This window comes from Lingula anatina, chromosome 9 (genome assembly GCF_051362555.1).
Source record: "Lingula anatina isolate TDL-2025a chromosome 9, LinAna3.0, whole genome shotgun sequence".
Classification (NCBI taxonomy): Eukaryota; Metazoa; Brachiopoda; class Lingulata; order Lingulida; family Lingulidae; genus Lingula; species Lingula anatina.
In genome coordinates this window covers 16,614,343-16,642,220 of record NC_141775.1, presented here as the reverse complement: position 1 = coordinate 16,642,220, position 27,878 = coordinate 16,614,343, and the positions used below count along the sequence as shown (strand labels likewise).

The 27,878-nt window shown below is 39.1% G+C and overlaps 1 protein-coding gene across 3 annotated transcripts in view; it reads right to left on the bottom strand.

Moving 5' to 3' along the window:
• The window catches only part of LOC106163460 (uncharacterized), a 57,170-nt gene that overhangs the window by 8,693 nt on the left and 20,599 nt on the right, over positions 1 to 27,878 (bottom strand). For all 3 annotated transcript variants that reach the window (XM_086995287.1, XM_086995288.1, XM_086995289.1), the window contains exons 3-15: positions 25,028 to 25,177; positions 23,530 to 23,787; positions 22,486 to 22,643; positions 20,409 to 20,520; positions 19,251 to 19,339; positions 18,735 to 18,883; positions 18,079 to 18,204; positions 17,375 to 17,602; positions 12,720 to 12,865; positions 11,967 to 12,170; positions 7,870 to 11,159; positions 1,644 to 7,526; positions 163 to 398 (exon numbers count right to left, since the gene is read on the bottom strand). In XM_086995287.1, the coding sequence (XP_086851413.1) occupies positions 163 to 398; positions 1,644 to 7,526; positions 7,870 to 11,159; positions 11,967 to 12,170; positions 12,720 to 12,865; positions 17,375 to 17,602; positions 18,079 to 18,204; positions 18,735 to 18,883; positions 19,251 to 19,339; positions 20,409 to 20,520; positions 22,486 to 22,643; positions 23,530 to 23,787; positions 25,028 to 25,177 (11,029 nt within the window). The remainder of the gene's footprint in view (positions 1 to 162; positions 399 to 1,643; positions 7,527 to 7,869; positions 11,160 to 11,966; positions 12,171 to 12,719; positions 12,866 to 17,374; positions 17,603 to 18,078; positions 18,205 to 18,734; positions 18,884 to 19,250; positions 19,340 to 20,408; positions 20,521 to 22,485; positions 22,644 to 23,529; positions 23,788 to 25,027; positions 25,178 to 27,878) is intronic.

Genomic DNA, 27,878 nt, shown 5'->3' with positions numbered 1-27,878 from the left:
AAAGAAAAAAAGTAGTGCAATGGTTTTTGATAAGATTTATCTTGGTGACAAAGTAACAAGCAAACAACTAAAATTTCAAAGAATCTTGAGAGTCTTGTATGCCTCAATAAACAAAAGCAACATTAAATTGGTATCAGTTATGATAAAGCGCCCCCTATCTACCTGTCCAGTGGGGCTGCGTTCCACTTGTCCCATGGCGTGTGGCGCTCCCTGCACCACTCCCATGTGGACATCAGTCTTTATTGGCAGCGTAGGCATCTTCTCGTGGGAATAGTGATAGGTTGGTGACATCATAAGTCCTGTAGGAGACTGGACGTATGGTTCGCCAGCCTCGACAGAGGAGCGGACGGTGTCCACTTCCTTCTCGCTGGGCTTAGTGTGGGTGTCCATGTGTAAAGCTGGAAGAAAAAAATGACAATAAAAATTCTTCCCATTTTAATACTTCAGTTTTTATCATCTCTCATCTCTCATGAAAGTTCCCCCACTTAAATTCAAACAATACCAGGCTTGGATGGAGAGATGAAGTGACAATTTACCATCAGTCTGGAGTTTAAAAAAATGGATGAAAATGTCAGGGACAACCCAATACAATTTAGGGCAACTAAATGGAGTCAACCAGGTAAAAGATAAAAAAAATCAGAGAAAAAATTTTCATTTTACAGAACACTGTTTTATCTTCTCCAATAGAGGACTAAAATGTTGATCTGTAAGTTAACATCCATATTTGAGCTCAACTTCTACAACAAAATTACCCCATCCAAGAGCTTCCAATTGCTGACCAAACATTCTTTTTTCATAATTAAAAATTATGCTAATTTTCAAAAATAATCTAATTCAAGGTGACATTAATCTAATTTTTGAAAACGTTTTAAAGTGCTTATTTGACTATCATCCAATGAATCAATTCTACTGCCTTCAAGACAACTCAAATTCAGACTTACTTTGAGACTGCCCACTGTTTCAGTGACTCTTCCAAACAATTATTTACTTCTCCAGTAATTGCACAATTCTTAACTACGCATTAAAGCTCTGATAAGGAATGTCAAATTGTAAATCTCAGTCTTTTTTTTTTATACCAATATATTAATAAATAGCAGCTGCCTATATGATAGAGGGTTTGGGTGATTATATCTATCTTTCCATCACTTTTCTGAAACAAGGAGACCGGTTAAAACAACACAAAATTAAGATCAAACAAATAATGAAAATGGAGTCAAGGCAAAATGGGCAATGTTTATATCCTTTTTCACACTTATCCCCCCCCCCCCCCCCCCCAGCCAAAAAAAAAAAAAAAAAAAAATTAAATTCTGTATTATTTTAGCTGCTTGTTCTGAATGTTAATGTCAGGCAGAGATATATGATTACGTTGGTTTTCTTAATCCAGTATAATCTCTATGCAAACCCCTACCATAAAATGCACCTACCATTTTGCCCTGCATTTGAAAAAAAAAAAAAAAAAAAAACGCCACTATTGAAAAATAATAAGTAAATAATTTAAAAAACAAATAAAATATGAAATAAAGAAAAATAAAAAAGGTAAAACCAAAATAATAAATAATAAAGATTAAGCTGGTAATACTGAAATAAAAAAATAAAATGGTAAAACTGAAATAATAACAGATGAAGAAAACATGAACACCTACCCTGCGGGCTTGTCAGTGGATGAGGAATGTGGGGTGGGGACCTCAGGTGCGCTGGCACGTGTTGTGGGGTCTGCGGCGTGCGCGGGCCATCCCCTGAGAGATGCCTCACATCCGAGCTGCGACGACGGCTGTTCATTCGGGACTGGTATAGCTCTGAGTTAACGTCGTAGTCCGAGTCTTCAAACTCCCCCTTGGACACCTGATCAATGACCTTGTCGATGTTACTGAGCACTATGGGAGCTGCTGAAGTCACAGCTGCCACTGGCGTTGGGTTTTCTGTGGATACAGCTGGCAGTTTGGTTTGCGCTGGCTCTGGAACTTTCACAAGACCTTGTGACGGGGCAGGTTGAGACACATCCTCAATTGCTGTAGCCTGGTTTGATGATGGTGTCTCTGAGGCCCCTGAAGGCGTGGGAACAATGTCATCAGACATGGCCAAAAGAGCGCTCACAGCGCAAGCATCTTCTGCGATAGATTCTGCTGTGGGCTGACTTAACTCCAACTCATTAGAATTGAGGGAATTTTCATCAGCTTCTTGGGATTTTTCTTCCTCTTCGGTAACTCCATACCCTGGGCAAACTCTGCCTTCTTTGTCCCTGAACAACCCAGTGACAGGGTCCAGAATGGGTTCATCTTTCTCTCTGCCACCGTCAGTCTCACTGTTTTGAGTGTCTGACTTCTTTTTGACCCCACTGCGAACCCCTCGGCTTTTCTTGGCTTTATCAGCCTGCTCACCACCAGGTGTAACTTCTGATGATGACTCAGATACTGATGTCTTCTGCACTCTCATTGGTGGAATAGGAGAGGAATCTGGTGAATCCTGCCAATCAAATACAGACATGCTTTTAGTTTCGGTGGTGGTCTCTTTATCAGTGTCTCCCGATTTTTCAGCCTCCTTTTCCTTTTTGCCTCGTACAAGTTTCTCAGATTTCACAGGAGTAGCCCCAGCAGCCTTTGGGGGTGGTTGCGTCTTCGACGGCGTCAGAGCAGCTTTGGGAGAGGCGGCAGACCCTTGCCTGGTAGCTCTAGGAGAAGCCGCTTTAGGGGATGGCGTTCTACTAACCCTGGGGAGGGTTGTGATGAAATCTTGACTGTAAACTTTGGGTTTGGTGCGCCTGCCCCGTTTAGACCTTGGAGAGTCAGAATCATCCGTTGCCGCTTCTGCTGTAGAAGTTTCATTGGCTGACTGCTCAGGTGGTGCCTCTTGCGTCTGACCTTTGCCCTGTTGGCTGTCATCCCCGCTGGCAGCCAAGTTGCTCTGGCGTGCAGCTTTCCTCCTGGGTTTAGCTTTACCAGGAGTAGAAGCAGCCTCCAAATGGCTACTTTCGTCGGCTGACATAGTGGCGCTCTCTCTCGTGATCTCATCAAATATCAGGTCTAAGGAACTCTTCTGAACAGGCTCAGACTGGCTCTTACTGGAGACTTCAACCATGGGATCATCTGGGTCACTTTTGATGTTTCGCTGAGCATTCTCTTTAGGGGGTGCTTTATTTCTTTTGCTTGCATCGGATAATTTTGGCTCGGTATCAGATTTTTCTCCATCCTTCCCCACGGTGCCTTTCTTAGCTTTGTTCTTTGATGCGACTCTCTGTGCTTTCTTAGGGGACCCAATGGGAACTTCCAAATCGGCGGTATTCACACTATCTGCCTCCTCACCTTTTTCTTCCTTGGAAGTTTCATGTAGCTTTGGCAGTTCCATATCTTGCCCACATTCTGTCTGAATTTCAACCGTTTCTGCAACACTTTCAATGGGCACGTTTTCCAGCCTATCATCATCACTTTGCTTCTCAACTACAGGACTTGATTCTTTTTCCACTTTTATTTTGAAATCACCATGATCTTGCTTTGCGGACTGATCCTTCAGACCTTGTTCAACAGTCACGCTTACATCATGTTCATTGTCTTCTGTAGCTTTAGCTTGCTCATGTTCATTTTCCGTCATGTCATCTTTCAGTATACTTGCTTTCTGTTTCTTCTTTTTCTTCTTTCTCTCTTCATCTTTCTTGGCCACAGTTTCATCACCAGGCTTTGCATCAGGTTTACTTCCTTGGACAACGTTTTCTAACAAATTAGCATTACTTGGTTCCCCAGATTGTGCTGATTTTTGTACAGTGGGTTGAGTTTCTGATAATCTTGGATGCTTGCTCTCCACCTTCCCAACCTTACTGCCTTGTTGGGCCTCTTTCTTTCCCTTCACAGTCTTTTTACTTGCATCCACTGTCGCAATAAAGGCTTCTTTTCCCTCCTCTCTCTCCCCTTTACATGATTTAGATTCCTTGTTAAGATGTGTGGTAGGCAGACCGGAGTCAGCAGATGGCTTCTCAGCTTTTATTTGCTGGGGCATTGGTAATTTGGTATCAGAGTCCTTACTGCTTTCATTTTGATCAGTCAGTTTGTCTTCTCCTCGAGTCTCCTCAGACTCGGTTGTGCTTTCCCTTTTTGCCTTCACTTTCTTTGCTGCTTCCTTATTGGCAGCGATTTTCTTGAAAATATTGGCTTTCTTTTCATCCATTTTTTTCTCAAACATTTTCCCACCTTTTGTTGGAGTCTTGGTTGCTTTTTTCTTATTTATTTCTTCATCACTGTCTTCTTCGGATTTAACTTCGGTTTTCACCTCTAATGGTATTTCTTTTGTTGTCTCTTTTATGGGCTCTTTTTTCCCAATCATCTTCTTCAAAGCTTTGGTCTTTTTGGGTGTTTTCTTGGGTGACTTCATGGATTCGTCTTCTGACTGTGGTTGTTCTTCAGACTTGCTAGGAGTGTCTTTGTTGCTTGCTATCTTCTTGAAAATATTTGCTTTAGTTTCATCCATTTTTCCAGCTTTTGATTTCTTGGCATGTTTCTTGGATGCTGCACCATCATCGGTCTCTTCTGATTCTGAAGAGAAGTAATCACCGACTTTCAATTTCTCTTTACTGGACTTTGTAGATGGCAAACTAAATTCATCAATCCCAGAGGAATCCTCTGTAGAGATGGCCATTGGCTTCGCCTGCTTCTTTGTTGATTTTGCAACTGCTTTTTTCCCCTTGCTAACTTTAGGTAGGTCGATTTCGGTGTCCTCACTCTCACTTGTTTCATGTAACGGTTTAACCTTTGGAGATTGCTTCTCTTCATCTGCATTAGAGTCGGTATCCTCATCCGAAGTCCAAATGGACTGTTTTTGTTTCCTCAAGGTGGTGGACTTGACAGTGGCTTTGATACTGACATCAGAGTCGGAATCCGTAGTGAACCCTACTGACTTTCCCTTTTCTGTCTTCTTCTTGGGCACTGGTTTCTTCTTCGCCTTGTTTGATTTCGGCGCAGGATCTTGTTTGCCTTTCTCCTTGGAGGATGTAGATTTCTTTGAGACACGTGACAACACAGTCTCTGATTCCAAGTCAGACGATGAGTCAGCACTTTTCTCGCTGTTTTCCTCTTCCTTATCACTGTCCTCATCAGAGGAGCTGTCTAAAATAGGTTTCTTCATCCTGTTGGTTTTAGTTTCTCCTGTTTTTCTCTGACTTCTCTTCACAGTTTTCCTGGGACTTCCTCTCCCCCAATTGTCTTCGCTATCTTCCTGACTCTCCGAATCAGTTCCAGTTTCATCATCTTCGCTGCTGTCCGACTCCCCACTTTTCCTGCGCCGTCTGCTCGGCTTGTTGCCTGCGTCTCTGCTTTTGGGTTGTCGCTTGTTCTCCTGAATCATGCTAGATCTCCGCTTGACTTTGTCATACATTGACACATATGGTTCAAACAAACCGTCACCAAACACTTCACTGTTGGACAGTAAGTCCCGCTGTTCACGTGTCAGGTCAAATAGGACTGGATCTAAACGATGCTGCTCGGGTTTTTTCTTTTGGCTTTTTTCCTTCTCTTTCTCCCTCTCCTGTGTCCTTTTCTCTTCTGCCTTGTCTTGGCTCGGTTTGGATTTCTTTACATCACTTTTGCTTTGCTGTCTGTCGTTGCCTCTCTTTGCTGGGGTGGACTTTGGATTGGACTTGGTCTGGTCTACCTTGGTGGGTTTTTCAGCTTTGGTGGGCTCTTTCTTAGCAGCATCTTTCTCTTTTGTAGACTTGCTGGTTTTTGAAGCATGTGGTGAGCTGCTCTGCGATCCCTTGTCTCCACTGTCCTTAAATTTCTTCTGATCAGTATTCTTGTTTGCAGGTCTCCCACTTTTTTCCTCCATCTTGACTTTTGAGGTCTCCACATCATCAGCAGCCTTCTTATTGGTTTCATTTTTCTCCACTTTTTGCTTTGATTTTGAAGTATCTTTGTCAGCTTCCTTTTTGGTTTTCTCATTCTTAGTGTCCCTAGATTTTACAGATTGTTTATCCTTCTCGTCTTTTCCCTTGGGCGGTGATGGCTCATGCTTAGACCTGTCATCATTCCTAGAACTTGGCTTTTCTCGCTCTTTACTGCCATCTCTGGCCTTGTCATTGTCTTTAGCTTTTTGTCTGTCCTTATCTCTAGAAGAAACATCTTTGTCTCTTTTCTTCTCTGCTTCTCTTTTTATTCCAGCTTTCTCTTTTTCTTTGTCTCTCATTTTTGTATCAGAAACCCTTTCCTTATCTTGAGAGGATGATGATGTTTTATCTGCTTTTGAGTTCTTTTCAGAGCCAAATTTGTCAAGGGATTTTTCAGAGCTGGATTTGTCTGATGACTTCTCAGAATTTCCTTTGTCATTTGATTTCTCCACAATTGGTTTTTCACTTTTTTCAGAACTGATTTTATCAGACGTTTTCTCGGAAACTGACTTCTCAGATGATTTTTCCTTTTCTCTGGAATGTCTGTCTTTGCTGTGGGACTTGTCCTTTCTATCTTTCATCTTATCTCTTTCTTTGCTTCTATCTTGGAACTTGGCATCCTTGTCAGAGGCCTTCTTTTCACTCTCTCTGTTAGAGACCTTTTTAGTGGGTTCAGGAAAGCTTTTCTTGTCTCCACGCTCTGCACTGCCCTCTTTAGTGGGTTTCTTTTCAACTGATTTCTGTGACTTACTTGTCGAGGATGCTGAGGAGGAACTTTGGGTTTTCTTAACAACTTCCTTGGTCTGAGACGAGTCCCCTGTAGAATCTTTGTTGTCATTTTTAGATGGAACTGAGTTGGATTTTTTCTCCTTTCCTCCCTCTTTCCTGTCTTTCTCCCTATTACTACTACTGTTAGTGCTGTCTTTAGTTTGCAGTTTGGGTTTCTTAGTCTCAGGTTCAGAAGGTTTCACAACATTCACAGAGGCAGAGTTTTTAGAATCTTGAAGGCCACCTGCAGAGTTAGACACATCTTTTGGTTTCTTTTCCCTTATTTTATTTTCCTCCTTCATTTTGGCGCTGTCATCATTAGCCTTCCTTTTTCCCAGAATGCCACTGTTCAGTCTGGGGTCAGGCCTACTGGGCACCTCCTTCTTCATAGGGGCAGCAGACAACTCCCCGGGAGTTTCCGTGGCAGCAGTCTCCTTGGCAACACCAAGAGGAGCTGGTGTCCTATTACTAGATGGCACCGATTCTTCTTTCACTTTACTGGTGGCTGTGGCAGCATGGGCAGATGTCTCCGCTGAGGTGCCCCCAGAAACTGTTCTCCCTGAATGTGACGTATCTCCACCACTGTTAAAAGCCGATGTACTGTCCTTTCTTGGCAAGGCTGGTGACGCAGCTGCCCCCACTGGTGCCGCAGACATAACAGCTGTGTCAGTTTTCAAAGCGTACAGAGCTGACCTTTCCTTCCTGGGATCTGAGGGAGAGATATCCTTCTTGAGGATGGGCTTCAGGGGGACTGGCTGCTGTTGTTGGGATGTGGACATGACCTGTGGAACTGTAGGGGGCGTCTGGATCTGCAGCTGCTGTTGTTGCTGCTGAGCTGCTGCCTTCAAGGCAGCGTAATCCGTGACTGGTTTCCAGCCAGGAGCTGTCATGCCTGAAAAGGAAGTTTAAGTGCATTTACATTTACCACATGAAATTAATTTTAGTAAATATCTTTGGAGTCTGCTTTACTTGGGCTCTTATTAAATTTTAATTCATTCTTGATATCTGAAACATTTTTGGTCATTTTCTTTGATTAGCAACTAGTTTAAGTCCCCAACTAGACGAAAAAATACTTAAATTTTCAAATCCTTCCAATTTTCATTACAAACATTATCAAACAGATGCATCCTAACCAGTAAACAACATTACGAAAACTTTCTTTTTGGATTTTGGAAAATAATTCAGGCAAGACTTTTTGTAATCTTTTCCAAACAATTGCATTTATGCCTATTTACCTGCAGAAGTTTGCGGCTTACATGCTCCACCAGGTGTCGCTGGTGTACTGGGTGTCAGAGGGGTAGAGGGTGTGGAGACGCTGGATGTCGACATGGGCGTCACAGGTGATGAGCTGGCCAGACTCGGAACACGCGTGCCTGGCAAGGGCTGTGCCGCTGCTTGGGTCAAGTTTGGTAACTCCTTTGCTGCGCCTTTGGTTCGAAACCCAGGTTTTTGCTGGAGCATGACGTCAGTGGGTTCTACCATATTACCCACCACTGCAATACTCTCTCCAACCATGGACTTAGCGATGTTATCTTTCGGCTCATATTTCTCGTGAATCTGTTCTAGCCTTCGGGAATCCTGGTCAAATATACTTGACCTAGACAACAATGTCTTTACTATATCCGAGGGTTCGACTTTGTCTGCAGTCACAGGGACCATGGGGACGGCTGACAACGAGTCCCCGCGTTTACGAATTCTATATTTATTATAATCCACTATAGGTGTCACTGTTGGTGGGGTAGAAGAGTCCAGAGTTCTTGTTGAAGTTGATAATGACACAGATGACTGTAAACTGGATGCCATGCTCAGTTTTTCATCCAAGGCTCTTATACGCTCCTCCAGAGATGGACGGTTCGGGGAGTTAGGCGTTTCCAGATCAGACAAGTCAGAATTATCTGAATCCCTGGCAGGTGAAGTTTTTGTAATTGTCTCGGCTGCCACATCATTCACATTAACACTAGAAGCATCAACTATCTCTGTATTCTCAGTTTCCATGGGAGTTTCAATATCTCCATCTTTTTCCTTCAAAGCTGTTGTTGAAGTTGCTGTCAATGAATCCGTGCCAGAGGGCACACTGACAGTGTCAGACTGTTCTGCCTGTGTGGTGCCAGGTAAAACAAGAGGCTGGTCCATAGGGGGAGCCACTGGTCCAGCCAGCGACTCCACGTTAGTCGTAGAACTAGAAACAATTTTGTCATCAGTAGGTGTAGCGTTAGACAGAGAATCGTCAGTTTTTGTGAGGTTCGTCGAGGGTTGAAACATTTGTATTGCTTTTATGCCTGGCGAAAAGGGAGGTGACTGGAGTTTAGCAATTCCTGGTGAAATTTGTGGCGATTGTATTTTTGGGGATGATATTGATTTGGGCGAGGCTTTGGGTGACAGAGAATGTTGTGACTGAAGTGCAAAACTTGGGAGCGGCAGAGAAAGAGGAAAATCACGTTTTAAATATTCCAAGCGAGCCTCCTGTATACTCCAAGCATGGATATCTGCTGACGCTGTAGACTGACGCTTTTCTGTGACACGCCGTTGACGTAATTCTTCCATTTTTCTACGTACATCCACATGTACAGTATCTCCTTCAAGGCTGATCAGCGGTGTCTTAGATTTCCTTGAAAGCATATCCATGTTAGAATCCAAATTTTTCCGCAGTGGAGACTTCGAAGTTGAACTTTGCTTGGAGTCCCCTTCATCTCCACTGCTGCTAAATATATCTTCCGTCCTTTTCAGTCTGTATGAACGTTTGGCTTGTAAAGACTCCTGCTCTGTTAAATCTCCAGTTGTTTTTAACCTACGTTTACGAGATAAAAACTCTGACGGTATATCCTTTGGAGAGTTTTCTGGTCCCATATCGAACAAATCCTCATCCAAGGATTTTGACTGGCTGTTGTCTCCATGACCTCGGCGAACCTGATGGTGTGACATTCTGCCTAAAGTTTTCTTTTCCATTTCTTTCCGCCTTGCTTCCATTTGCTTCCTAAAGCTCTGTGTTGAATCAATTGGCTTAAATTTAAAAGGATCCAATGGTTTAGTCTCCTTTGGGTGTTGTGTTTCTGACAACTGAATGATTTGCTGCTGTGACATTTGTAGTTGCTGCTGAGAATGTTGTTGTACATCCTTATTCTCCTCCTCAAGTGCCCTTGCTGTTTCCAGTATAACTTTCCTATAAGATAACTTTGGTCCGCGTTCCAAGTCAAAAACATCCTCCAAACGAGGCTTTTTTGTCAGGCGCTTCCCCTCTTCATCCTGCTGAGAGTCACCGTCACTGGCACTCCCGGTTTCGTCCAGTTGTTTGATGAGTTGAAGCAGTTGTTGTTTCTTACTTTGTAACTTGTTCAGATCAGAAGAAGCGCCTTTTGCCACCTCCTCTTTCCCTTCCTCGGCATCAGAGTTGTCATTACTGCTCTCAGAGCTCGAGTCAGAACTACTTCCACTGTCGTCCTTGGATTTGGAATTTTTATCTTTGTGCAGTGAGGCCTGTCGCTGTTTGTCGTAATCCTTGGTATGTTTTACAATCCGTTCATCACACAGTAATGCTTTGGTCCTCTCTCCCTTAGACGTTTTGTCCGTGTCGCAGTTATCACCATGAGCGTCCGACACGTTTTTACTCCTTGACCCGTGACTTCCTGTAGAACTCCGAGAGTACTGACGCTGTAGTTTGCGTTGTGATTCAACGTCACTTGGTCTATCACCCGTTTTGTGAACCACCACTTCAGACTTGAGACTTTTCTCAACATCCATACTATCCATAGAATCATATTTACCATGGCGAGTTCTCATATCAACATCGCTGTGTTTAGTCCGATGTGATTTTTGAGACAGTTGCTCCGATTTGGCAGAGCCTCTATCTATGTCATACTTCCTGTTGCCTAAATCAGTGGGGTCATGACCTTCGCGTTTTATATGGCTTCGAAGATCAGGATATTTCCCATAATTCCACTGCGAAGTTTCATAATCCATAGGACTTTCCTGTCCACCTCTCGAATTTTGAGGTAGTTCGTCTCTTGTCGGTGTAGGCGGTGTCGCAGGCCTACTAGACCTGTCCTTATCGCGTGATTTATCTCTCGGGCTTAGGCTCCGACTCCTGTTGCCCGCAGGACTGGCATGACTGCTATACTCGCTACTTTGTGGACTCTGTCCAGAAATACTGTCTCTTGAGCGTACACGTCTCTCATCACGGTCACGAGAGCGTTTTTCATGTGGACGGAATTTTTCCTCAGTTGGCCGGTCTTTATGGTCTCTGCGTGAGTCTCTACTGTCAGACTGGCACTCAGTGTCTCTGCTGAATCGATCAGCATTGTGCTCGTCGTATCGATCGTCAAATCTGGCACTGCCATGCATGCTACCCTCTGAGGGAGGATAGCCGTGACCATACGGACTCAAACTCCGCCGTTCAAAATGTCTGTCTCTATCCCGTGGTGGCGGACTTAGACTGCCATGGCGGTCACGCTGTGAATACCCATAATCCCTTAACTCACTTTCGTAGTCATCAGTGAAGCTCCGTTGACTGCCAACTTCATCAAAATGCCTGCAAAGTACAAAAATAAACCATAAATAAAAGTTAAGTACCAGTAATACATGTAAAGTTCATTCAAGTTCAGTTCTTATAAACCGCACTACATGTGTCCCAGCGTGGTTTGCTATAGATGTCTGGTGATTTTTGGCCCTGATACAAACTGGATGCTGACGTTCTGACCTCCTTGGGGAGGAAACAGCTCTTATTCTAAGCATATACCTATCTCTAATCTGCTGTCTCTGATTTAGCTGCTGTGGTGCTGTTCTCCAGAATGATATAAATAAGACTCCATGGAAAGCTTCTATTTTGAAGCTAACCACAAAATGTTGACAGTCAAGGATTTACTCTTCCCGGAAACTAAAGTGTGTACTATAATACCAAAACATGACACTTCTATTGATCTTCTGCAAGGAACTTCATCTTTGCATAAGTAAGATGAGCTGATACAATTTTCACTAAAGATCTTTCAACCAAATGTCTTGAATTCAAGATAAATCCAAATTGGTCAAAAGCAGTCAATATTGGTCTAAAAATTGACATTTTGGTTTTCTATTACTACATAAAACAAGTGCTATGCTTCACAAAACTGAACTTCTACTGAATTATCTTGGGTCAATGAAGACAAAAATTTTAGTCTTGAATTAATTCCAAAATTTTTATTTTCTATGGTGTTATACGGCCTGTGTTGAACCTAGTAAATCCTAAATTCTTGATCATAAGGGCATTTTCAACAGTTTCAGGACAGAACCTTTTTTTTTTAACTTTCTTTCTTTTGATTTTTATTTAATTTCAAAAACAGTTTCTCACAAGGACAATTACCTTCTTCTGTCCCTGAAGTCGTCATGGAAACCAGAACCCGGGAAATCCTCAGAAAAGCTTCCCCTGCTGCCCCCTCCTCTGCCACGGAAATTCCGAGAATTTGTCCCTCCTCCCCGCGACCGTGATCCGCCGGAAGTGAAGGTGCTGCCCCGCCCCCGCCCTTCAAACATGTCCTGACGCATAGCTGGGAATGCTCTCGGGTCTCTGGAGGTTAAGAAATCAGAAATGTGCAGAAAAATGAGGAAAGTACGGCTGATAAAACTAGCTGACTTTTTTTTTTTTTTTTTTTTTTTTTTTCATAAAGACAGCTTCCAAGAACAAAACAAATGTCAGAACAAAGGAGTAAATTTGATAAATGGGATAGCATCCAAAAATATAGTAAAATATCAGAACAAAGGAGATGTGAAAAATTATATTCAGAGAACTACTGTTTGAAAAAATGATATAAATACATAAAACAGCTGATTAAGGTGTGGCTGCAGACAAACAACACCCATTGTCCTTCATAAACAAAAAAAATTGCATTAAGAAATAAATAAGTAAAATCCAACTCAAGTTTTAATTTATGACCAAGGCATATCTTATCCAAAACCTGACAAAAATTAAATTTGTCCACTTTAAACTTCTCAGTTTCAAACATTTGTATACTCTTATGTGATGCAAAATATATTCAGAGTAATTCAGTTCTTGAATAAAAAAGCCTCTTGAATATCTGGTGAAAGTGAGACTGGAAGTGAAAGTGAAGCAGCTCACCTTGGTTCCTCATATGTAGGAGTGACAGGAAACTTTGGATTGGTCCTGATTGCCCTCTCGTCCGGGCGCTCTCCGGGACGCAGCTGCCCCGAGCGCTGCATCTTGTCAAAGAATGAGGTCTGGCAGTCTCTACTGGCAAAGTCAATCTAAAGGGAACAGAATGTTGGCAGTCAATTTAGACGATCATCATGAAAAATCTTATGGGTGAAAATTGTAAACAAGGCAGCAAAGCTGTCAAATGTACAGACAACAAGAAGGAACAAGACAGCACTGTTCTGAAATGTTTTTTTTTTTATTTTTTATAATTTTTAACATAACACAAAATTAACAGTTTACTGCCGTTTTTATATGATCAACTAAGAAAATTGATGAGATGGGGAAAATATCAATAGAGCAGTGTTAAATGTCCAATTTCTTCCATTCTGAGATTCTGAACATAGTGAATGATTGAATCTGACAAACTGCAATGATATGAGTTTATTTCCATTTTTGAAACTTTATTACACAATACATGATAACAAGTTTACCATCATTTTTACATAATCAACTAATAATGTTGTAAAGATGCAGGAAATGCCAAACAAACACTTTTACGTATCTTATTAATTAAATAATGAAACTGTTAACATGCCTAAGAATTGAATCTGAGGAAATGTGAAAAAACGGCATTTTTTTAAAATAATGGCCCGATTATGCTGTTTTTTTTAACTCAACCTGCGTTTTAGCAGGAATGACCACTCCTGTGAGTTTAATGACAATTGGCCTGTTTTTCTTATATTGTGTTTACAGTGTTGCATATATGCTGAAAAATGAAAAAACAGCATAACTACTAAAATAGTGGCCCGATCATGCTGATTTTCGAACTTGATCTGCATTTTATGAATATTCATCAGCTCTGTAAATATACAGTCAAAAAGTAAAATTGCCTTCCACTTATCGTGTTTACAATGAAAGTGCACGGCACCAGCGACAGTGACGACGGCGACGACAGACGCAGGTGATGGCAATATGTACAGACACATCTGTACATATTTACTGTACTGTTTGAGAACAGTAAGTGACATGGTTTTTCTTAAATGCTCATCATGGGAGCAGTGCCCAAAATAGATTTTTTTCAAATTTTGATGCAATATTACATAATGTTTAACAGCATAATGACCATCAATTTCTAATAATAAAATATTAGTATCATGGATATTCAGAAAATGTGACTAGCAAAGGTCTTCAGGCCCATGGAACTTCAAAGTCACAACTTGAAAATGCCAAAATGTAAACAAGACAGCACTGTTCTGAAATGTTTTTTTTTTCCATTTTTAACAATTTTTTAAACATAAAACAAAATTAACAGGTTACTGCCATTTTTATACGATCAACTAAGAAAATTGATGAGATGGGAAAAATATCAATACAACAGTGTTAAATGTCCAATTTCCTCCATTCTGAGATTCTGAACATAGTGAATGATTAAATCTGACAAACTGTAATGATATGAGTTTGTTTCCATTTTTGAAACTTTATTACACAATACAAGATAACAAGTTTACCATCATTTTTACATAATCAACTAATAATGTTGTAAAGATGCAGGAAATGTCAACCAAACACTTTTACATGTCTTATTAGTTAAATAATAAGACTGTTAACATGCCTAAGAATTGAATCTGAGGAAATGTGAAACAAGACAGCACTGTTCTGACATGGGTTTATTTCCATTTTTAACACTTTTTTTAACATAAAACAAAATAAACAGTTTACTGCCATTTTTATAGCATCAACTAAGATAATTGATGAGATGGGAAAATATCAATAGAATAGTGTTAAATGTCCAATTTCCTCCATTCTGAGATTCTGAACATAGTGAATGATTGAATCTGACAAACTGCAATGATATGAGTTTATTTCCATTTTTGACACTTTATTACACAATACACGATAACAAGTTTACCATCATTTTTACATAATCTACTAACAATGTTGTAAAGATGCAGGAAATGTCAAACAAACACTTTAATGTATCTTATTAGTAAAATAATAAGACTGTTAACATGCCTAAGAATTGAATCTGAGGAAATGTGAAAAAACAGCATAACTTCTAAAATAATGGCCCGATTATGCTGATTTTCGAACTCAACCTGCGTTTTAGTAAGATTGACCACTCCTGTGAGTTTAATGACAATTGGCCCATCTGTTTTTCTTAAATTGTGTTTACAGTGTTGCACATATGCTGAAAAAAGGAAAAAACAGCATAACTACTAAAATAGTGGCCCGATCATGCCCATTTTCGGACTTGACCTGCGTTTTAAAAAGATTGATTACTTCTCTGAGTTTCATGACAACAGGCCTAACGGTTTTCCTTAAAATGTGTTTACAGGGTTGCATATATGCTGAAAAGTGAAAAAACAGCATAACTTCTACAATAATGGCCCGATCATGCTGATTTTCGAACTTGACCTGCGTTTTATGAATATTCATCAGCTCTGTAAATATAAAACCAAAAAATAAAACTGTGTTCCACTTATCGTGTTTACAGTGAAAGTGCACGGCGACGGCATCGCCATCGGCATCGGCATCGGCATCGGCATCGGCGACGACGGCGACGACAGACGCAGGTGATGGCAATATGTACAGACACATCTGTGTCTGTACATAAAAAACAAAATAGGGTACAGTCAATTCTGATGCAAAAGTACATTATGTTAAACTGCAAATTCAACATCAAATTTTAATTATGCTCAACAGGTAATTCCAATGTAAGTAAAATGTGTAACAAGCATAAGGCTTCAGCCCCATAGGAGTTCAAGTTCACACTCTGAAAATGTATAACTTCCAGAAAAAGAAGTCAATTAGACTGCTTTTCCAACTCAGGCTGCATTTTAGTCCTGTATTTCTTTTTTGAAAGTTTGGCAATCATAAGTAACATGGTTTTCCCATAATGGTTTTCATGGCAGCAGCACCCAAAATTGTGTGTTCTTCTATTCTGATGCAATATTACATAATGGTTAACAGCATAATGACAATCAATTTTTAATAATAAAATAAAGGTATCATGGATTTTCAGAAAATGTGTCTAGCATGGGTCTTCAGGCCTGTGGAACTTCAAAGTCACACCTTGAAAATGCCAATATGTGAAAAATTAAACTTTCACAAAAAAACTGTTTAACCGGCAGAAAGAATTACCAAACAGATTGCATTGCCTACTGAAGCTGTATTTAAGTCCCATGTTTCTTTCTGTAATTTTGAGAACAGTAAATGACATGGTTTTCCTTAAATGGCCATCATGGGAACAGTGCCCAAAATAGGTTTATTTTCAAATTTTGATCCAATATTACATAATGTTTAACAGCATAATGATCATCAATTTTTAATAATGTCATGTATATTCAGAAAATGTGACTAGCAAAGGTCTTCATGCCCATGGAACTTCAAAGTGACACCTTGAATATGCCAAAATGTAAACTAGACAGCACTGTGCTGAAATGGGTTTATTTCCATTTTTAACACTTTTTTTAATATAAGATGAAATAAACAGTTTACTGCCATTTTTATATGATCAACTAAGAAAATTGATGAGATGGGACAAATATCAATAGAACTGTGTCAAATGTCCAATTTCCTCCATTCTGACATTCTGAACATAGTGAATGATTGAATCTGACTGATATGAGTTTATTTCCATTTTTGACACTTTATTACACGATACACGATAACAAGTTTACCATAATTTCTACATAATCAACAAACAACATTGTAAAGATGCAGGAAATGTCAAACAAACACTTTTATGTGTCTTATTAATTAAATAATAAGACTGTTAACATGCCTAAGAATTGAATTTGAGGAAATGTGAAAAAACAGCATGACTTCTAAAACAATGGCGCGATTATACTAATTTTCAAACTCAACCTGCATTTTAGTAAGATTGACCACTCCTGTGAGTTTAATGACAATTGGCCTATCTGTTTTTCTTATATTGTGTTTACAGTGTTGCATATATGCTAAAAAGTGAAAAAACAGCATAACTACTAAAATAGTGGCCCGATCATGCCGATTTTCGAACTTGACCTGCGTTTTAGTAAGATTGATTACTCCTGTGAGTTTCATGACAACAGGCCTATCGGTTTTCCTTAAAATGTGTTAACAGGGTTGCATATATGCTTAAAAGTGAAAAAACAGCAAAAATTCTACAATAATGGCCCGATCATGCTGATTTTCGAACTTGACCTGCGTTTTATGAATATTCATCAGCTCTGTAAATATAAAGCCAAAAAGTAAAACTGCCCTCCACTTATCGTGTTAACAAGGAAAGTGCACGGCGCCGGCATCGGCATCGGCGACGACGGCGACGACAGACGCAGGTGATGGCAATATGTACAGACACATCTGTGTCTGTACATAAAAACAAAAATCTTGAAAATTTAGGTTGCAATTTCTTATTGCACTTAGACCATATGGGAAAAAAAATGAAATAAAGACCATAAATCATAAAATAAAGCATTATCCTAAAATCTTGCGCCCATACAAATCCACCTAACAATATGGACCTTAAGTTTACTCTCAACTAGCTTGGCTTGTAACCAAATCAGCATAACCTTTGATGACTATGTTGTTTGTGCTTCAGCAAGCCAGAATCCATGATGATCATCTCTGAATCTTACCTGGATCTTCTTCCCTGCCAAAGCACGTCCCCGCATTTCACTCACAGAATGCTGTGCAAAGTCCAAAGTATCGAAATAGATGAGTGCGCGTCCGATGTGTTTGTCCAACACGGCGTGACTTACGGGTCCGTAACGCCCAAACTGGCGACAGAGGAACTTTTCCGTGACGGTGTCTGCAACACCATCTATCCAAACACAGGTCGTGGGCATGCTCTTTCCAAAGCCAAGCTGGTGGGAAAATAATAGGTTATATTTCAATATATGGACTAAAGTTGAAAAGCTGTGTCTGATGCTCCTACTGTTTAATACATCTGATACTACAAGAATGTATATAAGAAAGTGTATACTACTCTCTCCAAGTAAAATACATATCTAACTGCCAAATAATAGAAGTACATGATTCAAAATACAAAATAACTTATATTGTAAAAGAAGTGTTTATGTCATCAAGTTGGATACTAGATGTTAAAAGTAAAGTTTTATCAAAAATTCCCCAATGAATGATGAAGAAATTATCTAAAATAGATTTCCCATATTGCCCCACTTTAAAAACTTACCTCCTAGATAGAGGAACAGCTCATTTGTTTCAACATGAGCAAAGATACAAAAATATTACAACTGTAGAATATACAAAATATACATTTAAATAATTAAAAAAAACTATAAATCATGAATATATTTTATATGTATATATAGTACTTCACCTTGATCTTATTGGGCCCGATGCTCTCTCCGTCCATTTTCTTCAGAGCTTTCACTACACTACTGATGTCAGAATACTGAACAAAGGCATAGGCCGTTACTGCTCCCTGTTTCTTGATGTCTATATCCTAGAGCAAAGAACATTTGTATGGTAATATCATGTATTCTAGTTTATTTTCACCAAAGATAATTTGGTAGTAGTGCTTTTTTATTTCTATTATTCTATTTTAATTTCATTATTATTACCCCTTTTTTTGGAGTATGTGTGCGTGTGTGACACTTGCCCATTAGTCAATTCATGAATAGTAAAACATTCTATTATCTCTATGTTTAAGGCAAATGTTAAACATTTCATTATTCTGACTACATTATTATTGCTTTAGTCAAAAAAACTTGATATTGATAAAATCAAGTGGCCAAAAAATGTGTAATTTCCTGAGACATTCTTCACACGAAGCATCTTATTTGGTTACACACGAATAACCTTGACAAAAAAAGTTTCTTTGCGGTATATCAAAGTAATTAGTGGCCACTTTTTCCACAGACTTCTGCCTTTGGTTTTTCTGAGAACACTCAATTCCTGTAATTTACCACACATTTCCTCAGTTTACACAGCCTTTTTTCCCACAAACACAACCTTTTATTTCAAATAACTCACTATTATTTCACCAAATTCCTTGAAGATCTCTTTCAGTTGTGTAGGAGATATATCTTTCTCCAGGTTGCCAACAAAGAGTGTTCTTGTCGCCTTCGGATGAAATTCATCTAACTCGGCCTCTGGAGGGCGGAACTCACTGTCTTCTACTTCTGAAATTCAACAAAACATTTTTTTCACTCCAAGTTGAAAATCAATCAAGCAGTTTGTCAGTAAACAGCCAACCAACAGAAAGGCTGAAAGTAATAATAGAAAACTGTGTTCAGTCTGTCTGGAAGATTTGCAACAATTTCAAGAGCTGACATTTGGATCAGCTAATATTTAGGCAAAATATGCTTTAGTCTCACAGACTTTTAATAACTGCCAATCCAAACATCATGCTTTTTTCATTTCATTTTATTTTATTTTATTTATTTTACTTTTTTAAGTTTTCAACATGCATGATACTGGTCTAGTAATTGATTAGTCTCTCATCCAATCAACCAAATGCAGAATTGGCTAAAAGATGGCCTCGCTTACCGTAACCCGGATGACTGGTGACGGAAATCTTGGAGCCAAAGAAAGTCATTTCATTGGACGCTTCCTGAGCCTTCTTAGCATCTTCGCTCCTGACAACATAAAGACAACATCACATCATCACATCAAAGGGATCATGCCCAGACCCCATCATACTAACTGCGGATCGATCTATCTCCACAGAGATTCTCACTAAATTGCAATCAACTTAATCAGCTTAGATGTCTGTCATGCCTACTGAAGCTGCTAAGGGGTGACAAATTATTGTTTAGCAGATTCAGTAGGCGTGCCAGACATCTAAGCCACTTAAGCTGAAAGCATGTTAGCCAGACCCCCCCCCCCCCCCCCCCCCTCTGAAAAACTGACTCTCATTCTGGACACTTTCATGAAGGTGGGAGAAATCTGAGACTGGGTCTTCGTGGGTTTATTGTCACCTACCAACTGTGACAGAATGTTTAGTTCCTTGATCACCTTGGGATACATTTAGTGCAGTGCATAATATCTGTCTTTAAATTTTGAAACAGAAGACAAACTTGCCAATTTGGAAGAATGATATTAAATTCAAAATCTGTTACGATTGGTTAAAAATACACCAAAGCCCTAAACGTTATGAAATGAATACATATTGCATATTGTGAAATGAATTATTCAAAGAAAACACTTCACAAGGCACCTGTCATTTGTTCACTTGTCAGGTACATTAAAAGATAGTGTCCTGTTTGGTAATGCCATCCAGCCACAAAAAGCTGAGAGCTTTTTAAAAATATCTTAATAACGAGAGTAAAAAAATTAATGATGCAAACTAATTCAGTGCTGGTATGAAATCAAAGTAAGCAAATAACCACAGTCCTGGAGAAGAGGTTTTTTCATTGTCATGAAAACCTGCATACCATTACATACAGAAAGTGACTGAATGCTTGCGAAACAAATGAAAGAAAAAAAACCCACAAGGGAGACAGAACAGCAAATAGATACACTCGCCAATTTAGCCAAATACTAAAAGTAACGTCAGTTGGCTAAACCAAAAAGGGTTAATTTGACTTGTTTTAGTCAAATTTAAACCATTTGGAGACAAAAAATGATGAAAAAGTAGTGATTTGGCTAAGTGAAGACATTTGCCAGTGCTACCCCAGAAATAGCTACAATTGTCAAACAACTTACTTCTTGAAACTGACGACAGCAAATCTGGATTCCGTCTCTCCCTGAATCACGACGGACGTGACCTTCCCGTGTTTCTTGTACGCATGAAACAGCCCGTCACGCAGACTGGTGTCTAAAATACAACACAGGAATCAGATTAAGTCAACAGAAAAAAAAGACACTTGATACATATCTTCTACCAGTCTAAGTGACACCCCTTATTCAATATTGTGTAAAATCCTACATACAAGTTATTAAAAAGAAAAAAAAAATCATGACCTATTTCCTCCTTAAGGTCAGGATCAGAAAGAGTAGGTCATTAATTTCAGTTGATTACGCTGTCACATAACATGTCATTCTACGATCAATTCCCCCATCCTGCTCCGTGCCACGTTCTCATGAATACACGCACATGGAATACAAGCCCAATCATAACTTATTTCTTCTGCTTTTTTATCCCCGCTACTATGAAGATTTGTATTATCCCAAACATTGCATATTAACTGGATATATGATATTTGACTCTGTGGTTCTGGCTGATGCAACTTATGTGAAACCAACACAAATAGGCGCCAACACTTTATAATCCACTCTAGAGTATCCTCTGCATATAGCACTGTAGCACATCTCACATGTTTATTTTCATATCATCACTTTTTGTCTCCCTTGTTTTCTCTTCTCTCTCTCTGTCTCTATTACCCCATTTCAGGCCAGCTAGGAGATAGCTGGATTTTGAAAAGTACACGCCACTTGAGATTTTCTAATTTTACATGTCGTTTCACCTTAACTGAGCCACTTCAACCTTCCACAGTCAATTCCATGTCCTATCTCTGAGTCACCTTTCTTTTTCTGTCGAAAAAGCTACTACTATTTATGAATGGCAATATTAATATCACCAACATCCACAGCCAGAGGGCTCAAGGTTTTCAGAGGCCGAAAATCTTAGTAAAATTTCTCAATTTTCATCCTGAGTAACAGCTTTAATACTCAGGAATAAACTTATGCATTGTCACATACTTGAACATTGTGTCTTGGGTCCTTAATGACATGACAGTCAGACACAAGACAAATTTGTGTAAATATGTATAACGATGTCTAGTATATCCTGGTTGCACCATAATCCCCCTCTAGATTGTGAAAATGAAGTCAGCCGTCACTAATAACCAACACACCAGGAAATAATTCCAGTTTTACTTAGCGGCCAAATCCCATGACTAGGAATTCTAAATAGCTTGTCTGGAGTTGAGTGAAATGCATAATTTATGCACAGAGAGGAACCTGCTTCACAAACAGCTCTCTTTTCTTAAGAGATAATACCTGACGAGACTTCCGCAATGACCTAATTCTCAACAGGATTATTCATCAGCGGCACATCCCTAACAGCTTGCTCTCTCTGCATTATTACTTCACTTCTTATTATTACTTCACTTCGTATTATTACTTTACTTCAGCTCAAGGGAATAACCCTATTACGCCATCTGCTGCTGTTACTGGGTGGTTTACAACAATGATTTTCTAACGCTAATAGGGCTCCAGACTGGAAATATTACTGTAATCACCATTAGGCCTTGACGCAAATCTAAGGCACACAAGTGGAGAATGACAGGCAGAGGGACTTAAACTACAATTTCTTAAACAGTACTTGACTTTGTTCTAAGATTCAACAAAAATGGTAGGAAATTGCAATAAGGACACAGACTCCTTTATCCGTTTGCACCAGATCTTAGATTTCATTTCTACAGATTTACATAGATCCATCTGGATCGACCTTACTCCTTCTGGATCGACCTTACTCTTCTTTAATTCAAAATTTTCTGGGCCGATAATAAAGTGTCCAAGAAATAGAGTTTTAATTGTTAAAATTCTCTTTTTTTTCCAAGATAAAATGTTTAAAGTCCTTCTGTCCTGAGTGAAATACTGAGAAAATCACAAGCACATACAATTTTCACCACTGATAAATGCTCTTAATGATTTCCTTTATTATTTTTAAAAGGCCATATATCAGAAATAAAAATACTCCTCTTGTGTGTGTGTGCATACGCATGAGTGTTCCTGCATGTGCGTCAATGTTTGTGCATCCCCGTGCGTGCTACGTTACCTGTAGAGCGCAGAGGCAGCCGTGTGATACAAATCCCTAGATTTTTCCTCTCTCCTCCTGACTCACTCGTCGTCTCATCTTTTACCGACGCAGATGACGGTACCACTCCCTCTATCTTTGACGCTAGTTGCGACCTTCGAGCCTTGCTGCTACTTGGACTGAAATACCAAACAAGAAGAGATATACATACAGCATCAAATCTATACTCTGTGGTTATATTGTAAGTTGTCAGATACACATTGAATGATTCATCATATCATATTATATCATGTTATTACAATCACCCTAAAAGCCCAAGAACACTAGGATAATTGATTTTTAGCCCAATGTGTTATAACGTAATGACAAGCTCTTGGTGAATTACACACATATTATAAATATTATATGTATGTGATGAATCTTTGCTTCCACCAAAACATGACTGACTAAATGTGGTCCATGGTCAAATGCATTACGTCAAAAAGTACCTCAACAGTTAGAGACCAATGCTCCTTCTCACTCTCAACCACTGTTATGATACAAAATATGAACAAACATACGCAAGTCCTCTGCCTTTCAAAAAGATAAGGCAACATGGTCAGAACAGTTTGAGAATCAAAAGAGCTCTCTTCTTATTTAAATACCGAGAATTATTTGGTACAGATTCAATGTCAAGAAATCTGGAAATTTCCTTTGTAATTACAAAACAACACCTTTAAAAAATTCACTTCATAAGTTCTACTTATTGAAAAATGATCACAACAGTCTGCATTACAAAGCCTGGCCCTATGCCAACATGTAAGCAAAAAAGATCCAGGCCAGTAAAAATCACAAATTTGTTCAATAACTTTCCAGAATATTTTGCACTTGACCTTAAGATTTTGAGACCCTGGTGGCCTAAGGGATGAGCAGACTCAAAGATTTTTGCCCTTGTCTGATGCAAATCTGACAAAATCCATTGCTCAAATATAAAATCCCTTTCAACCAACACCATCTCTTGGAATTTCACATGAACTGGACATTCGCCTCTGACCTTGCCACCTTGACCTTGACATTTGACCTTACCTCCTTGACCTGCTGCTACTTGAGCTCCCACTGGACATGCTAGACGATGTAGATCCCGCTGACCTCGACCTCGATTTCCGACTTCGAAACTGACGCGAATTGGCTGCATTTTTCTTGTTATTTGCCTTGGCGCTTCCCTGACTTTCTAAACTTGACTGCCTGGTTGCCGCGGAGCTGGCTTGGTTCAGTTTTCGCCGGTGGAACCTTTTAGCGTCTGCGTCGTCTGTGCGTTGTGAAGAAGTTTGGCCATCTGGAGTCCTGTAGGGATACAGTGAACATACTAATTAACATACTAATTAGCATACTAATTAGCAGCCTACTTAATTGGATAATCAATTATGAATAGATAGGTTAAGATGCAGGGAACATACACAGTATCTGACTGCTGGTGTCAGATAAGAGAAGGTTATAAGAGGAAGGGAATTACTCTGAAATTAATTAATTAAGGTTCCAAGAAACGATGTCTTGCTATTATTATCTGAAACGTGTTTTTTCTTGAGTTTTGGAAAGCTTATTGGCTTGTGGCAAAATTGCACTTTTGCGAGTCTCTAAAAAGGATATATAGCATACTGATAAGGTAAAATACAGTCATGTTTGAGCACTTAAAGTACAGATAGTTGATTTAAAGTGCACTACGTTGTTTATGTAGCAGGTGTTCTTACATTTTCTGCCCTTGACGTGAGTCATGGATTTAATTTTTCCAATCAATCTGAGACAGATTCATTATCAAAAATGAATTGTTTGTATGAAACAAGAAGAGGTGTATCTTTTGAATGGTAACGAATGTCCATATCTTTCTCGTCATTTGACCTTTTAATTTTGGACAAAGAAATTTACAAGACAGATTTCAGTACTTTAAAGTGTTATTCTAACGCTAAATGTAAGACTGCAAGAGAAAGCCCCATTATGCAAAAAAAAAAAAAAAAAAGGTTCATGATTTGATGTTGCTACAGACAAGGCAATCCATTATGCAAGTCAATTAACTAAAATTAATGGATTCTTAATCGATTTCCAGCTCTATTTTCAGACAATGAAGATGAGTCAGCCAGATGGGCCTTGGACTGATTAAAAAACAACATTGCTATCAACCTCATTTATTTTGTAACATCTGCCGAATATCTATCTTTAAGATTGAAAAAAAGTTCATATTAACAGCTGTAACTCCTCCCATTTACTACTTGGACCCAATCTCCTTTGAAAGTAGGCTTTCTCAAACAGTGAGTTTTTTCCCACCACGTTATGTAGTCATGCATTAGTCTTAATCATTCATTCATCTGTTTCTCTACCTTTCTCTTCATTAATCTTTCTATTTATACATTCACTTATTTACTTTTTATTCATTCATTCATCTGGTCTGTGTGTGTCTGTATCATTCTGTCCAAACATCCCTTTCAATCTACCTATTTATTTATTTATTTATTTATTTATTTATTTATTTATTTATTTGAAAGGTGCTCTGAAAGAACAATTCAATACAAAGATACCCAGTTTCACATACCTTTGGCTGAAGTTTCTCTCACGTGGAAACCTCTCTCGCTCTCGCCCTCTCTCCCGTGTGAGGTGATAATCATCCGGGTACTCTAGTCTATCCTCTGAATGCGTCGACCTCTCGCTGCGGTTGCCATGCTCTGTCCTATCATCTGCCAGCCTAGACGGGAATAAAAGAATCAAAGTTGAATAAGACTAATTAAGCCAATAGTTCATCCATCATCAAAATTAGCATCAACTTGGGCTCAGTTTAGTGAAAAAGTGCCCGAGTTTGAATTAGGATGAACAGTGATTTATAAGAATACGAGATATAAAGGCAAATGTGAATTTCTCCATTTCTATTTTCTAATTTTTTTTTTTCATTTCAAAGTATTAAAACTTATGATCATGATTAAAAACAGTGATTTTTTTTTCACCCCAGAGCTTGTGACCTTTACTTATATCCTTGAACAGGTTTTACGCTAATGCTGATAATGTAATATTTATTTTTTCACAACAAACAAGCTAACACAGCTTACGAAAATTGCCTACTTGTATGCAGGCATAAGCTTGAGACCTTCACCGCCATCATAAATGGCATTTACATTTTTTTTTACAATTTGTACTGAATAGGTAAGCTCAGATGATGAAAATTGCCCACTAGTAAATGCAGGCAAGAGGTGCAACACAATCCGTTGGTATCAGCATAAAAAGCTGCCATGTCATTCACAACAATACGTGATGTCAAACAGCTTTAATTATACTATGCTAAATACAAAACCACAAAGGCTTGAAGACTTCATGGTTTACTTAATGAGGCGGAATATGAAAAACTACCCTGGCTCTTCTTAAATTCTAGGTCTATAAAATTTCAATTTATGTTTCTGCCTCTTTGAAAGAACGTTTTGTATAGGGAATCACTCTGGGAGGACGCAGCCTCACTTTGGGAGGACACATTGTTACACTGGGAGGGCGCATCATCAGTTTTGTGCAGAACTTCACTCAGGAGGCACAGAAGGTTGTCTCGTCAAACGTCATAGCATGACTTCTCAAAAAGTCCGACATCACCATTTATCAATAGCTGAAACTATATTGTTCTTACAAATTTCATAATGGATACAGGCATGGGGCAACGCAGTCACTTCCTATGTCATGGTTCGGATACATAATATTGTGTTGGATTAAACAGGGCTTAGGATAAACTCTGTAGATCATAGAAGCTTGGGATGATTTTTTTACGCTGCCCCACATATTAGTGCTAGGCCCATGGCAGAGCATACAATGCAGTTACTGCTAGTAATTGTAGGCTGTTGACAGAGGCAGTGAAATCTGTACCATAGTTCTTTCTATACTATTTATCAGGCATTAGCAGCATAATGAGGCTGCAAATAATGCAATATGACTGGCCCCTGTGCATATGCAGAGAGAAAGAGAGAGAGAGAGACCATACTTCATTCCAAACTATCAGACATAGCGACACAATGAGGCTTTGAATAATCTAACACAAAATGTGTGTGTGTGTGTGTGTGTGTGTGTGAGAGAGAGAGAGAGAGACTGTAATATTACTGTATACGTAGGCCAGCAAATCTTTAAGTAAAATAGTTAGTAAATCTCAAGAAAAATTATTCTTCTACATTCCATTCAAGACAATGTATGTCTAAAAAAAAATCTATTAGTATTCTTCTTTTAAAGATCAGCTTCAGTTTTACTGTATTGTATTATATTATGCTGTATAATGTATTGTACTGTGTTAACTGGTGGCAATTAATAATTCAAGACAATGTTGTTTTGGTAAAAATCTATACAAATACTAGTATATATCCACTTCTGGAATAATATGACTACATCAGAATTCAATAATCTACAGAACAGGCATCAGTATAACAAAAGAATATTGACCTTTATACCTTTGTTCAAAAGACTCACTTTATTTAATATACTAGTATTTTGCCATTAAAGTTTCTGCATAAGCAGTCTTTCTAAAATATATTCTGCCCTCAAATTCTGCTGAAGCTGCTCATTTTATATGATGCATTTTATCCTAAACCTCTGCTTGAGTGGCTCACTTCATATGGCATAAATACATAGATAAATAGCAAAACAATCACCCAGGCATTAGTTTAAGAGGCTCAATTAATATGTGCTCTCCCATAAACACACATAGCTGTAGAAACTGCCAGTGCAGCAGCTGCTAAGGGCCAGTTATCGATTTTCCATCTGTTGTTTGCAAAATCCACATAGCCTACACTGTGGTAGGAATGTTTAATATGACCTCTGCCATGAATAGAGCTGCGGCAGGCAGGCGGCCATGAATATTCCTCTCACTAAAGGCAACTGGCTGCCAGTGGTACATATGAGACTGGCATGTTGCCAAAAACGCCGCTTTTATGACCTCACGCCTAAAAAGAATACAGACACCACATATTTGTCCTAAATTAAGTAACAGTCACGCAGAGACAGGTGAGATGTATTTTTACGTTGAGGCAGCATTGAGGGAGCGAGCCACCAAGCAGCAGTGGATCATTAGATATGCGGAACTGTTATAGGCTGACGCTGACTCAAAACCGCAAATGAGAAAGAAAGTGGCACAGAGAGCAGGTATTGAAGAATTGCTATGCAGTGTGACTTGATACATTAGTAGGGCCAGGTCTGCGATGACATAGCATTTCAAGGAGCAGAATCACATGTGTTAGGCAGAAACCATATTACTGATTTCAACACGCAAATGTTTAGCATAATGGAACCATCTAAAATTCCAATGCACATCAACTAAATAAAAGCCCAACCAATATTTTTGTAGAAGTTGCACAGGTATTTTCATTTAACTTATCGTTTCTCCAACCACACACTAGTTATATTTTCATTCTGAAAATAGAGACTTC